This window comes from Scomber japonicus, chromosome 8 (genome assembly GCF_027409825.1).
Source record: "Scomber japonicus isolate fScoJap1 chromosome 8, fScoJap1.pri, whole genome shotgun sequence".
NCBI classification, from domain to species: Eukaryota; Metazoa; Chordata; class Actinopteri; order Scombriformes; family Scombridae; genus Scomber; species Scomber japonicus.
The window spans coordinates 15031015-15045859 of record NC_070585.1 but is presented as its reverse complement, the minus strand read 5'-3'; the positions used below and the strand labels follow the sequence as shown (position 1 = coordinate 15045859).

The following is a 14845-nucleotide window of genomic DNA, read 5'->3' as shown; positions in this document are numbered from 1 at the left end:
ACACTTTCTTCCCTCTCTCTCTGTTTCAGGCGGGTATGATCAGGACGGAGCAAGAGGAGTTTTTTATCGAGCCAGTAGAGAGGGGCGATGGAGTGATTGAGGAGGAAGAGGGAGGAGGAAGGAGGCACATTGTCTATCGCTCTGCAGATGTAAAGAAAGCGCCCATCAGCAGCACAGCGGCAGAACACCACTCCAGAGGTCAGTGTGTTGCTCCCACTGTCCCATCTTCCACTTTTTTTATACCCCTTCCACTCCATCTAAACCATTATCACTTAAACTAGTTGCTTAAAGAAACTATTTCATTACAATGCCTTTAAGCCTAATTTTAAACCTACACAAGAATCTTTTTTTATTTGATAAACTATTTCAAATATGTCTTCTTGTCATCATCAATGTTCTCTGCAGTACATCCTGAAACACTGCACATGCTATGTTCATTTTCCCTCAAACTCCAGACACACATTTTTCCCCTCACACACACCTGGTTATATAATCATATCAAACTATTGTATGCAAAGACAGTGAGTCACAGCGTGAGCGTACTCTGCTGTCAAAAAGATTATACCTACATACAGTGGAGCGCATCCTCCTGTCACTTCACTAATTTTACGAGCAAGAAAGGATTGACATATAGAGACACACGTGTTTGATTGGTAAATGTGGCACCTTCTGTATCTTTTATTATACGCTGCCTCAGCTGCCTTAACAATTAACAGCTGGCACTCAAGTCTTTGGTTCTTCATTGTTGTCTGCCTTTCGTTTTCCACTCAACAGATTAAATAAATGAGCTGAAACAACAAGGAGGGGCCAGTGTTTTAAGAAGAGTGTCATAATTCTTGTTTACATGGCATATCTGTGCCAGGAAGACAAATACATAGTAAAACAGCCTTTCGTGCTGAATACCTAAACATCATCACAAAAGAAAGAAAAAAATCATAGTAAAAATGAATTAATGTAACTTTGGCATCCTGAATTACTCACACAATCTTAGTACTTCACAATGAAACCCAAAAACAAACTAAAGTTCATCATCACTGGTCTCCATTTAAAGTGAAATGTGGCACTTAAAAGTGACGTCACATGACTGAAGAGCCGTTTTGAAACAATTTTTAGCATTTAAATCATCAAATGAAAAGATCTTACCATATTTTTCAGGCTGAACACAAACTAAGTGGAACTTTTAATCAATTAAGACACAATGCATACAGATCATTTTCATGTTTGTGTTACGTTATTCAACCCAAGAGCACAAGGGCACACTTCTTTTGTTGTGGTGAAATTCTCAGCTTAATGTTTCACCTTCAGTTACTTCAGCAAGATGAAATGCACCTGTAAAACAAAATCACATATTTCTCAGATTTCAGACAAGATAACAGATAGTGTGACACTTCATTACTTTTCAAGCTAGTTTAAAAAATGTAATGCAAAATAGTAACCAAATAAAGCAGGCTCAGAAATTCATGTAGTGAATACAACTTAGACATTGTCCACATGTTAGCTCACACCAAAACCTTGAGCATTTGTTCAGGATCTGCTGTGGAACTTGCACATTGTTACTTAAATAGTTTTAAGGCGTTTATTCGAATTGCTGAATGTCTTTATTGAGGGAAAGGAATCCTCATTTAATATATTTAAAATATATACAACATACAATTTTGTAGGAGTTGTTTTTCATAGGGTACATGTCTCTTTGTGGAACAAAACAAAACTGTACTTTCAAGGGTTTAAGAAAACATTACTGCAATGCATGCTTTGGCTTGTTTCAGTAGACAGTGGCTGTCCAATCACTGTGATTGATCTGTCGCCTACAAGTCAATCAATGTTGACCCTGACCGGTGCAAGAGTCTGCATCTCAACTAATCAGCAAAGCGAAAACATTCTCAAAGAATCTCTTGTAACATGTTGTTACAGGCGCGAGCCGAAGCGCTTTATAGCGAGTGTATTGCCACAGATGAGAGCTGTGTCTTCCTATTCTGAGCAGTTGACTCAAGAATGTCTAATAATATACAGAGAGAGAGAGAGTTTCCATAGGAACACCCAGTGAGGACAGACTGCATTAGAGTAACACAGATCTGCTCCCACTGTTACTGATACCTGGCAGAACATCCACATATACACATACGATATACGAGCATGCATATACTGCAAAAACACACACACACACAAAAAAACACTCAGGAACTCACACATACATACAGGATGTAACCACATGCTGCTTACACAACTCCCTTGATCATACATTTACACTTTTGAACACACATACATGCTTCCTTGCACGCAGACACATACACAACACACACACACACACACACACACACAACACGTCTCACTGCTCCTGTTGCCTTTGAATTTTTCTTTCTAATGAAGAGTGGGGTGCAGATCAATAGCGTAGGATAGAACAGGCCACAGTGTGTGAATGTGTGTGTATGTGTGTGTGCGTGCATGTATGGCGTGGGCATGAGTTCTGTGGTCGTCTGGCTTTGAGTGCTGGGATTTTCAAGGCTAAGCAGACAGACAGACAGACAGACGAGCAGGCATGTGCTGCTCCCTGTAGCATTGATGTGGATCTCTCTCTCTCTTCATTTCTCTTCTCTTTTTCCTTTTTATCTCTCGCCTTAGCTATTCTCGACCACATTATGTAAACATAAGTTTACCTTCTAGTTGTTACATCATATCGCTGTAATATCAGAGCAAAATGCAAACAGGATGCACATTATAGACATCTTTACATTCTGCTTCTCTTTAATCCATCCACCAGTCAAAACCAAACCAAACCAAACCCTTTCCTCTCCTTTCTCTTATCCCCTCATGTTCTCAGACTACACTCCTCCCTGTAGATCAATCAGGAACATTAGAAAATTAATTAATAATCAATCAATCATTTTTAGGAGATCTCCTTTGCCGAGCCTGCTTAATTCACATCCAGTTATTGAATGTTGGGCTCATTTCCTGGCTAAAGACAGAGGGAAGGAAGTTATATTTAGAAAGGTAATAGAGGAGCTCAAGAAAGAGAGAAAGAGAGATGAAGGAGTGAGACTGATCGGTTTCTTACACCCTAAGCTGAGGAGGTGTGAATCAATGTCCTGAGTGGAGAGAGCAAGCTTTATTATTAATGTGGCACATTTGTCAATTAATCGCTGCACCGATAGAAAGCAAAGGATTGCCATTCATTTTTTCCGGGCGGACAGAGCTTCATCCTTCAATCTGTCTTCTCCTCACCTCTTACAATTTTATTTTATCTCCTTCCTTTATTTGTGTTTTGATCGATGTCTTCCTGTTTTTCTCATTTTATTTACTTTTCCTTCCCTCTTTTTCTCCGGGATCAGCTTGATTGCTACTTTATGCAACAAAAAAAAACTCTCACCGCGCATTCCTCCTGGTGGCTGCAAAGGCGTTCGCTTCTAAATAGTGAGGGTGGAGTTGAGTGTTTGGTCTGGAAAACTGGACTGTGTGTATGTGTGTGTGTGTGTGTGTGTGTGTGTGTGTGTGTGTGTGTGTGTGTGTGTGTGTGTGTGTGTGTGTGTGTGTGTGTGTGTGTGTGTGTTTGTGTGTGTTTGAGTGTGTGTGTGTGTGTGTGTGTGTGTGTTACTGCAACTGTGTGCACGCAAGCATGTGTATGCACATCACTGCAGTGTTGTTGTGTCCAGGGTAGTGAGACTTGCCCAGGCAGATGGACTACCAGAGGGCTTTTTTCCCATAATCCCTCTCACCCTAGTCAGCTACCTTATGCTCCAACATAAATATTATGTGAAAAACTCATCAAATTTAAGCAATGAGAGGATTTTTTTTTATATTTTTTTCTTGTCAAAATACACTTTTGAGGAGTGGAAAGCCACACTATGTATCATTCAGCTTTGTTCTGAGTTCTTGCACACTAGGTCTTACCATTGTGATACAGAAATGCAGTTGTTTTCATTGACATTTCAGAGACCTAACAGCGTCATGGGCAAAGCGATTGCAATTAGCTTGTGGGCCGACACTGGGCGGAGGACTGAGGCAGTGACACAGGGCCACATGCATCTGCACAAAGCCAGCATTTGTTTTACCCCTCTGGTGCTACTGCTCTCATAGGTTTCATGATGAACTGTATTGTGCTATTCTACTTCTGACTCGTTGTTAGGTCGGTGCTTGCGCTGTTGGTGTGCGCCACGTTGCACAGCGCTGATACAATGACACGTCAGTCTAGGATTGAGCTGAGAGGAGGTTGGAGAGGGTCAGCCAGGGGCCAGTGGTGCTCGTCACTGTGGCTTAATGTCTGTCTCTCGCATCCAGAAAGTGAAGGGGGCTCCCTCGAGATCCCACTCTCTCTTTCTATCTCTCTTTTTCTCTCTCAATTTACTCTCCAAACCTGCTCTGTCCCTTCTCTGCCGGTATGACACAAGGATAGTCATATAGTGCAAGGGTTTTAAGAGGACACTTGTGACTAAGCACTTAGAGACATGAGCATGCGCATACTCTCACACACACACCTGAGCTCATTTTCAGTACGTAACAGGGGTCCCAGCAGGCACTTTGCAGTACATCTTGCCTCTTGTTGGAAGTCCAAATAGAAAACCCTGGAAGGTGACATTCTTCTAGCATCATTATACTGTAGGTCATATTTAAAAGACGGGGCTAAATCGGACCTTTACTACAACAGCTTGTGAATATGGACAAACTCAAATGGAAAATCAGGCGTCATTTGCCTCAGGCCTTATTTCATAGAAGTCAGATGGGGCAGGAAAACAAACAGTCAGACAGGTTACCCTCAGGTTAGACAAACAGTAATAAGTAAAGGTGAACAAGGTAAAGGTGAAAACCCATCACATCCAAAAAACTGTTGTGATTGTTTGACTATTTTCCTTTTTATCCCCCTCCCCATATATTATTAGTATGCTACTTAGCAAATAGATAATTATTACACAGTCACACTCCTCATTACACCCGTCATCTCACTTCTGACTGCCAGACTAACACCTCTGTCCACTTCTGTTATCTAGCCCAGAAAAAGGATTCCCTGAAAGGATCATATATTCCCATTACAGCACCATCTTCCCATGAGCAAGATGGCCTTCTAAGCTGCATGAACAAAACTTGGAGCTGTGCGTCCTCAGTGTCCTCAGGCTGCTGTTTAAAGCTCTAAAATGAGTGGTTTTAGAGGAGAATTCCTTAACTTTAAATAGCCTACATAAACAATGTCCTTTGCCAAGGCCTGTCTGAGGCTGTGTGTTTTTAGCAGTGGAAACCCAAAGGTTTGCAGCAAATTCCAGAATTTGGAAACGTAAACTTTAGATAAACTTTTAGATAGCCATCATTGTGTGGATAAATATAGGCTGTAAAATTCAAGATAACAGTCCAAAATTTCAAACTACTTAGCCTATTCAGGAAAACACGGTGTGAATTGAAAAAATAAATAAATACAACTATATACATATATACAGGATCCAGTGTGTTAAAAGAACACATTTTCTACTATACAGTAAATGCATTTATCGCATTGTACTGTAACCATTTTGTAAGACTGTTTTACTTTCGTTAAAGGTTTCTGGTGTGGTATAACGCTGTCTAAAAAGCTGCCTGTAATTGGGTGGTCTTAGATCAGATGGGTGATCAGTTTTGGCCACATGCAGCTACAGCTGATTTTAGGTCAGCAGAGCAGCAGCACCACTCTGCTCATAGCTTGCATTATGTATGGAAACATGTGTTTTGTGTATGTAATAATTTGTAAAGCTATGTAATAATACGAGTGTTTTATTGGGCAGTAGGGATACACATTGGATCAGCAGTGTGGATTAGCATATACCTGCAAGTGTGCACATGCAGCCAAGCAGAACTCACTAAAGAATAAACACACCGGCATGTGTTCACTGTGCACACACACACACACACGCACATACTCAGTGATACAGTATATATGTGTGAATGAGTACTGGCACAGGTGTGCCTCTGGGAGGAAATTACAGTGCTAGGAGGGGAAGTATTTCAGCAGCCAGCTGCTTCCTCCCTCCCTCTTTGTGGCCACTGGCTCTGTCCCTGGAGAGCACGGCTGGCTTATTACCACGCTCAGCATATGTGTTTGTGTGTGTGCACAGCCATGCATTCCTGCATGTACGTGCGCTTCCTTGTGCGTTTGCAGGTTTTATTTCTTGCCTGTTTTCACTCACGACTGACTGACTGAATTTGTGTGTGTCTACCAGTGTGTATTTGCCCGCGTCCCTCTGTGTGTGTTCTCCCTCTGGCTCATCTGACTCCTCACCTGCTAGTAAGCTCCCAGCAGGCCTTCCATTGAGCCGTCACTCAGTGTGCCAGTGCACTGCCTTTAAACAGAGCAGGACTCAAGGGATAATAGCAGGGTGCGGCCGACCTCTGCTCCAGTCTGCAGCCACCAATGCTGCACTGACCCACACACAGTCTGTCTGTGTCTGTGTGTGTGGGTTTCTGTCTGTCTGCGAGACAAAGAAAGAGTAAGTGAGAGGAGGATGAAATGGAAAAGAAGGAAAGCCTTGGAGGGATGAAGGGGAATAGTATTATTACAGCTGTAGTGATTGAGAGTGTGTCACTATAATCATGGTGATCATAGTGTTTTGACAAGATTAGCACCTTTCTGAGTCGCTGTGCTGCTTCTGATGTGGTGTTCATATTTTCAGCACCAGACTCTTGATGTTGAAATCCTGCTACTTAGCTGAGTGCATGAGTGTCCTTGTTTTTGCATTCTACATTTCTCAATGTAGGGGTCGGGATATATGTTTTAAGACTTTTGGTGATAAATAGTGTCCAAAGCCTAATACAGGAAAGTCATCCAGAAGCAGCTGGAGTCTGTATCTTATCACAGATTTAAAGTCAGAATTCTGAGAAAAAAGTCAGAATTCTGAGATTAAAGTCAGAATTCTGAAAAAAAAAGTCAGAACTCACTTTTTGTTCCCACAGTGGCCCTAATCCTCTTCCATAAAAAGGTGTTGTTGGTGTTGCTGGACACAAAATAGTGAACTATATCTTCAGAAATGTAACGTGTAAGTAATGTGGCTCGAAGTTTTTCATTTGAAATTTTATGAACAATGTAGCTGGAGTGTCAGTGTGCAACTACAAAATAATGATTTAGTGTAACATATAGCATAACAAGTATATTTGAATGTATGCAGGTGTACATTCAGGTCTTGCACACAGCAGCAAGTAAAACTGTATGGCTACAATTACGTGCAACAGACCCCCCTGAACGTGGCCAGTGTTCTGTTCTGTGAGCATCTGTTATGTAACGAGTCAACCTAAGGGACAGAAGCTCATGGAAGATGAGATGGCGTGTGACTTCCTCCTCCCACTACTGTCACAGCACCGCAAACACTCTATACACACACACACACACACACACACACACACACACACACACACACACACACACACACATATACAGTACATGCTGTGTTAAATCTGGCACTCCTTAGAGAAGAGTGGGAGCCTCTGCCATCACTGAATAAGCTTCCTTGATGTGCACGCTTGAGCAGGAAAATTTGACATAATTTTCTAATGTTAAAGCATTTTCCCAGTGACAGTGAAAACACAGATGTTTGCAGTTATTTTTGACTGATGATGGCTCCTCTCAGGACTGTGGGTGTTCTCTTGTTAGTTTTGTTTGCATCCTTTGGAGCAGGACAACCTTTATGATTCTGATAAATACATGGAGTTTATGGTTCCACCCAACATCAACCTGAAATGAAGTCTAATCAGCCAGAATAATTGAAAACACCTGCACGGGGCGTGCAGGGCCTTTAAATTACAATATAATAGTATGAGCAAGCACTCACTAAAACACTGTGTAGGTAGTAATGTGTGTTTAGAGAGGATGTAATACTATGGCAGCTGATTCAGAGGTTAATGGAGCCTCTCATGTGAATGAGGCTTTCATTGCTCTGGAGACCCAAATACACTCACCGTGATTACAGCAGCTTCCTCGTTCCTCCCTGTGTGTGTGTCTGTAGTTGTATGTGTGTGTGGTAGTTATCTACTTCAATGAGGAGGAAACATGTACCTTAGATGCAAAATCATTATGTTATATATATTTTATATACATACATGTATGTATATATATATATATATATATATATATATATATATATATATATATGTGTGTGTGTGTGTGTGTGTGTGTGTGTGTGTGTGTGTGTGTGTGTGTGTGTTATATACAGTCAATTATTTGGTTTTGGCCTTTTACTACTGTCTGTCTGTGATAACATTTATTTTCCAATGATGGCTATGAATTTGTTTAAAGAATTCTCCTCAAGCTAGAAACTTGTGTGCTTTAAAAATGGATGAAACTATCCTTACTCAAGGCCCACCTAATAGGATTTTCTGGGGCTTTTAACAGTTTTACACATTTTTTATCATCAGATTGGGTTCACTGAATTGGACCTGTTGATATAAGCTCAGTAGCTGTCATAATTCCATCCATAATCAACACCTTTAGGACCTCTTGTAGTGGTTGGCCTGTAAGTTAAGCTTGAAAGTTCATTCTGGACCTTGGAAAGTTTGACGGTACAGTTCCAACTCAAGATCCACTTACTGGGTTGTTTCCAGAGTTTTCAATACATTTTTATGTTTAACTTACAAGCAACTGACAAGTCCTAAAAGTGGTACAGATTAAATCTTAAAAGCTACTGAGCTCACATGTCACCAGATCCATCTCCATGACAATTGCGCAAACTTCACCCATTGATGAAGACTGTGTGATAAGGTTGAAAGCTCTGAAACTGGCATCTCTAAACACCAATCTTTGATCATGTTCTGCAGCGTCAAACCTCTCTAGCTCGAAAAATTAAACAAAGGAAGACAATATTCATTATTTGTGTTCACACTAGCAATAATGCACAGACATCAATGTGTTAAGAATGAAATTGTCAAAGTGTAGAGTGCGCCTCATGGCTGCTGTCTGATTAGCAGAGTGATGTGTGGTGGTGGGAGTTTGTTAGGCTGCAGTTCATTTGCCGCTGCACCCCCTAGGGAAGTTTAATTGAATAAGGCAAAGCTCTGTGCTTCTTCATTCAAAGATGGCTATAATACTAGCCACAAGCATTGAGATCAGACACTCATTTATGGCTCAGACAGTGAGTAGGTTCAGATTGGTGGGACAGATTATGGATGGATGTAGCATGGATTTTAGTTTAAATGTGATGAACTGATGACTCCATACAAAAGAGAGAGAGAGAAAAATAGGGTGAGAGGGAGGGTGGGAGGAATATAGAAATTCCAATCATCTCCATCTTCCTATGTTTTCTGTTCGTTGCTCCCACTGTGCTGGCTGAAATGTCTTGTAGCATTAGTCTGATGCGTTCAGATTTAGCTCAAATAAAAGTGGAGAATGGCTGCAGAGATGACAGGACAGAGAGGGAGGAGAAAACAAGGCCCGCTTAGAGCTTAGTGGGAGCTGAAAATACACATTTGTCATTCTGTTTACTGCACCCAGTGAACCAGAGTGACTGTCAAATCCAGATGGGTCATGTTGTGGTTGTCCATAAACTGTTGATCCCTGACCTTTAATTGTGTGCACTTATGTGCAGCAATTATGGTAACACTGTAGTGGTAGGAGAAAAACTGTAGGCTTGCTTATATTACCGTTATTAGCCCTCATTTTTCAAAACTGTAATTATCTAATAATGCATTTTAATTGTCTTTTCCTCGTCTCACAGGCTCTGTTCACACCCAGTATCCTGGCTGCAGCAACATAAGGTAGTCACTGTAAAGTGGTTAAAAGGCCAAGCAGGGGAATAAAGTCTCATAAACTAAGATTAATAGTGATTTAATAGAAGCATTAATTCAGATTCAACAAGCACAGTGTTTACAATTACAATCCATATTATTAATTACAGAAAAGCTTCGATTTAAATCAAGTACAGTGTAAATACAACTCAAAACGGCTGTGTTCACTGTATGCATTTATGATTGTATTTATATAGTTTCATTTGATAGCTCTGTCAAGAAAATTAAGCTAAATTTCAAATTTGTAGAGTGAAATATTTGCTTTGTGAAGTCTGTAGTGGGTGATTGTCACATGCAAAGACAACAAAGTATATCATAGGTCTCGAGGACCAAAGAGGGTGGGTGATGAACACATAGCCACAAAAGATTATAAATGATTGAATGCAAAACCCTGCATTACAAAAGCATCTTTCATAAAGCAAGTGTTTCAGTGTGAGAACAATGCTGATAATCTCATATGAAAAGCTACATCAATCTGATCTGGGTCGGATTTAAGTGTTATTTTTACATTGACTAGCAGAGCCAGACAGGATGGGTCTGCAGTTTTGAAGGATTTTGTTTGTTCCACTCGAGGATGATCAGCATCTGAGGAGCATGTAATAGATGTAATTGAGCCACTGGTTAACTTTCACAAAGGACTTTAACAGTCAGTTGAAACTGACTGTTAAAGTCCTTTGCTTTTATGTAATGTGTCCTCTGCAGCTGTGGTCACAATCACGCTGAGACAATTATCAAGCACAATGGCATGTCTTCACTGCCGCACTCTATGCATGTGTGTGTGGTCACCAAACAGCTTATGTGCTAACTCTACCTTTCCTACCATATGTGTCGTCCTGTAGCGATGAGAGGGAGATAGATTGTCCTCCACAGCAGATGTGCTGACGGCAGAGAAAAGTTAGTTCACTTCCCTGGCATATTACCCATGCCCCCCCTCCCAACTTCCTACCGTTGCTCAGAACTCTGAGAGATTTCTGAAAGGATTCCCAGTCAAGCTGACAAACCCCAGTGTTCTGGCTTGTGATCATAAATATGTGTGTGTGTGTGTGTGTGTGTGTGTGTGTGTGTGTGTGTGTGTGTGTGTGTGTGTGTGTGTGTGTGTTTTACCCTGCTTATATACAACGATCTCGCCTTCCTTTTCATCCCTTTTCTTTCTCCTTTTGACTCCTGTTTCTCATCTTTTTTCTTCCTGTCCTCTCACACTTTATTGAACCATCCAGTCCTTTCCCCTATGTCCTTTCTGGTCTCTCTTTCTCCCTCTTCCTACCCTCCTCAGTCCTTATAGAGAAACTTCAGACCCCATTATAGTTTGAGCTTTCACTTCAGGTTTTTCACAAATTAAAAAAAAAGCTTTCAAACACACATGCTGCAAGGGATATGAATTTACTCCAAACACTAAAACACTGCCTAAATGGTTGCACTGGGTCTGTCTCGTAGTACTCTCCATACTTTTGACAGTTGATTACTGTATTTATTTGTTTGTGGATGAGAGATACTTCAGGGATGAATGTGTTGCCCTGTAATTCAGGGGAGCTGGTACAAGATTGTTTAGGAATTCCTCAATCAAAGACATGAGGATGATAAAAATGCATACCTGGGACGTTTGAGGTAGGTCTGTGTCTCTGTGTCTTACGATTTTATTTGGAAAAAAAACAAAGAATTACTGTTGCAACTGACTGGAAGAAGGATCAAATAACAGTATAAAAACACAAAAAGGGTATTTTTACTGTTGAGTTACTCTTTAGTTTTCTTCCTCACTCCACATTTGTCCTGTCCCTGAATCCCCTCTGGCCTCCCTGCTGTAATGACTTTGAGCCAGGTTTGAGATCACAGCATGTCTCACCATACAGGCCCTTACACAGAGTGACTCACATACAATACAGTAAGGAATATAGGCCAAGTTCAGTTCTGGCTTCTTCCACGTTTCCGCCCACTACAGTACATCTCTTCCATGTTTGAATTCCTGCACAGTATTGATATCACAAGAGTGTCGTAGATGTTGACTCCACTAGTAGGTCATATTTCATCACTTAGTTTGAGAATGTTAAGCATAATAAAAATGCATACCTGGAATGTTTGAGGTAGGTTTGTGTCTCTGTGTCTTACGTATGCTGTTTGTTGTCTTTGGAGATGAACCAGTAATAAGTCAGCACAGATTTCAAAGGGTTCTTTTATTAGGGAGATAAACAAGATAGAAGACAGAAACAGGATAGGGAGTAGATACTGAGCAGAGGACAGATAGAAGAAGTAAAAGAGAAAAAAAGTGAGGATAAGAAGGAACCACCCTTTCTTGTTAAACTCCTCATCACTCCAGTCCAAACCTTGTAGGCTGAAGATCGTGGCAGGAGTATCTGTAATTTAGCCATTGGAATGATGTTAAAGCCATTAAAAAGAGAAACACTGTAAACAATTAAGGTCTAAAAATAACTGCAGGGAACACTGTTAAATGTTTCACCAACAAAGCTGTCATTGAGACCTTTCAGAAAGAAAAAAAAATCTGCCATGAGGAGTTGTTTTCAAATTTCCACGAACAAAACATGAATACTGCTGCCACGCTGTCACAACCTCTCTGTGTGGGTTATTTTTAGTCTGAAAGCAGATAAATACGGCAATTACTAATGTTTAGTTGAGCTGCTGCAGCACCAAGCTTGCTAAATCCTGCTAATTAAGCGCAAAGAGGTAAAAAAGAAGAAATTATTCTGTTGAGATATAAGAAGACATTATTTTTGTAGGCGAGAAGTTCTAATCTACTTTAATCACATCACCGACGGGTTTGCAGCTTTAATGCCTCTACTGACACACCCACACAATATAAAAATGAGGAGATCCCTCAGTATATTTTCTTGTGTATTTGTGTATTTTTTTATATGTGTATGTGTATATTGTGTATTTTTCAAACTGTTATTTCATGATACTAGCAGACATATTTATTTGCCGCAGCAAAATTCATTCAGAGCACATGAAAAACACACACAGAGGCAGACACGGTGGTGGTGTCTGCCTGTGGCAAGCGTGTTGCTCTCTCTGTCTGGGTAGTTAGGGCTGAGATTGCCAATAAATAGTGGCCGGTGGCCTTCAGCATCACCAGCGGGGAGAGATTTGTGTCCTTACACCTGATTGGTCCAGGCCTGAGGAAGAGAACAAACCATCTCGTTAATCAGGGAACACTGTGGGGACACAATGTGTGTGTTTCTGTGCCACTCAAACTCAGTGATGGTGGCACATTGTCAAAATACTGTGTGTGTGTGTGTGTGTGTGTGTGTGTGTGTGTGTGTGTGTGTGTGTGTGTGTGTGTGTGTTAGAGAAAGAGAGACTGAAAAAGTGAGTGTTGTATGTGTGCAATACTATGTCAGGCGATTGAGACAGCAGCAGTGCAGACCTGAGCTGATGGATGACAGATGACTGGGTGTTAAAGGCCGGAGGAGCAGTCATGACTCACATACACACAAATGCAAATGCAGAAATTTCTTAGCTGCTGTACCTGTCACATTAAACTCCTACCTGTGCGTACATTCCTCCTAGCACCAATTTTCACCTTTAAGGCTGCCAAATTAAGCCTTGCATGATGTCAGGCTTGAGTATCATCACGCTGTCGTCTAAAGACAAAGACTTAAGACTTATTTTCAGATTGATATCTTTATTTTTTCAAACAGTTTTAATTACTTTGTGTTCCCTTAAGTGTTGAAACTCATAACATCTGTTCTTGGTCCTGTGTGTCTGTGTCAAACGGCCAGGTGTAGGAAATCACACTCAAGCTGTAGGTGTGTATACATTATACGGTGCAAAGCACATTTTAGTTTTGCAAGCAACAAAGCTCCCAGCAAGATAAGAATGCTGCAGATGTATACAGCATGTGGGGTATAGTGTTGTGCTAATTTATGGAACAGGTATCTGTGTAGCTTTTATACTGTGTGAAATAAAATATTGCTTAGTAGACATGCCCTACTGTGCATCAGTCACATTAACTTTACAAGTAAGAAAAACCTATTTTTTCTAAAGCCTTGTGAAAGCTAAGGTATTGCAGCTGGTTTCTCTCTGTTTTTGCTTAAACCATGCATGCCATGACATCAGCCATCTGACAAGTGACAACACAATGCAGCTCATTTAAAATAACAAAATAAATACTCAACCTCCTGAGAAGAAGAAAATGCCTCTTTCACTAAAAGTCACAAAATAAAAATAAAATAGTGCCCATCACGTATTTGACATATTTGACCACTGCACAAGACTGAAGGAAGACACATTGAAATTGTTCAGAAGTGGGCTGTTACATGATAGAGAAGAGACTGTCGTTGCTGGTGTATAAGTGAATACAAGATAGTCATCTCTCATGCACAATACCACCAACCAAACACAGTCCACAGTCTACTCTACAGTTCCTCTCCTTGTCTCTACTTTTACATCATCCTACCCCACTTATTCCTCTCCTCGCCTTTCCCTTAGCCTTCCTCCATCACCCGTTCTGTCCTGGAGATAGCCCCAGGGCTTCCAGGTGTGTGTGTGTGTGTGTGTACCTGCTTTTTTACAGCTTGTGCACAGTGAATCCATCTTACTTTTTAGTTTGGTGTATCCAAATGTATCCACGTCTAAGTCTGATTGTTCCCATTCTGTCCAAGTTTGTGCCTAACATTGGACATCTTTTTATACTTGCATATTTATTAGCATATTCCTTTACATTGACATTTAAATATACCTCTACGACTGGCCACACATTCCGTAATACATTTTGTTCCCTCAAACAATTGACAAAACATACCTTAGCACACAAACAAGCAAAACCTACAGCAACAATGTGGTGCTTCACAGTGAAAATAATTTCCACCCCATCTATATTCCCAGTCTGACATACCGAGCAGCCAGCCATGGGGTCAGAGTCAGTGAAGGGAAAGGTGATGTGCTGTATTTAAACGAATGAAATATTAATAGACTCAGCCAATTAAAATAGGGGCAGTCGAAGTGTCTCAGGAATCCAGAGCAGACATTAGCACAGCGCTAATAAGATGATTTCCATCAGCCGCAGCCAGACAATGTAGGTAACGACAGCCATGGTCAGATAGACCTGTGGGCAGTAGGTTTGGGGACTCAGCAGGAACTGAAGTGGGGTGGAAGACGAAGGGTGTCA

At 40.9% G+C, this 14845-nt stretch overlaps 1 protein-coding gene across 1 annotated transcript in view; it reads left to right on the top strand.

The window, feature by feature from the left end:
* LOC128362719 (A disintegrin and metalloproteinase with thrombospondin motifs 2-like) overlaps positions 1–14845 on the top strand; it is a 106560-nt gene that overhangs the window by 49930 nt on the left and 41785 nt on the right. Inside the window, exon 3 of the mRNA XM_053323563.1 lies at positions 30–198. Within this exon, the coding sequence (XP_053179538.1) occupies positions 30–198 (169 nt within the window). The remainder of the gene's footprint in view (positions 1–29; positions 199–14845) is intronic.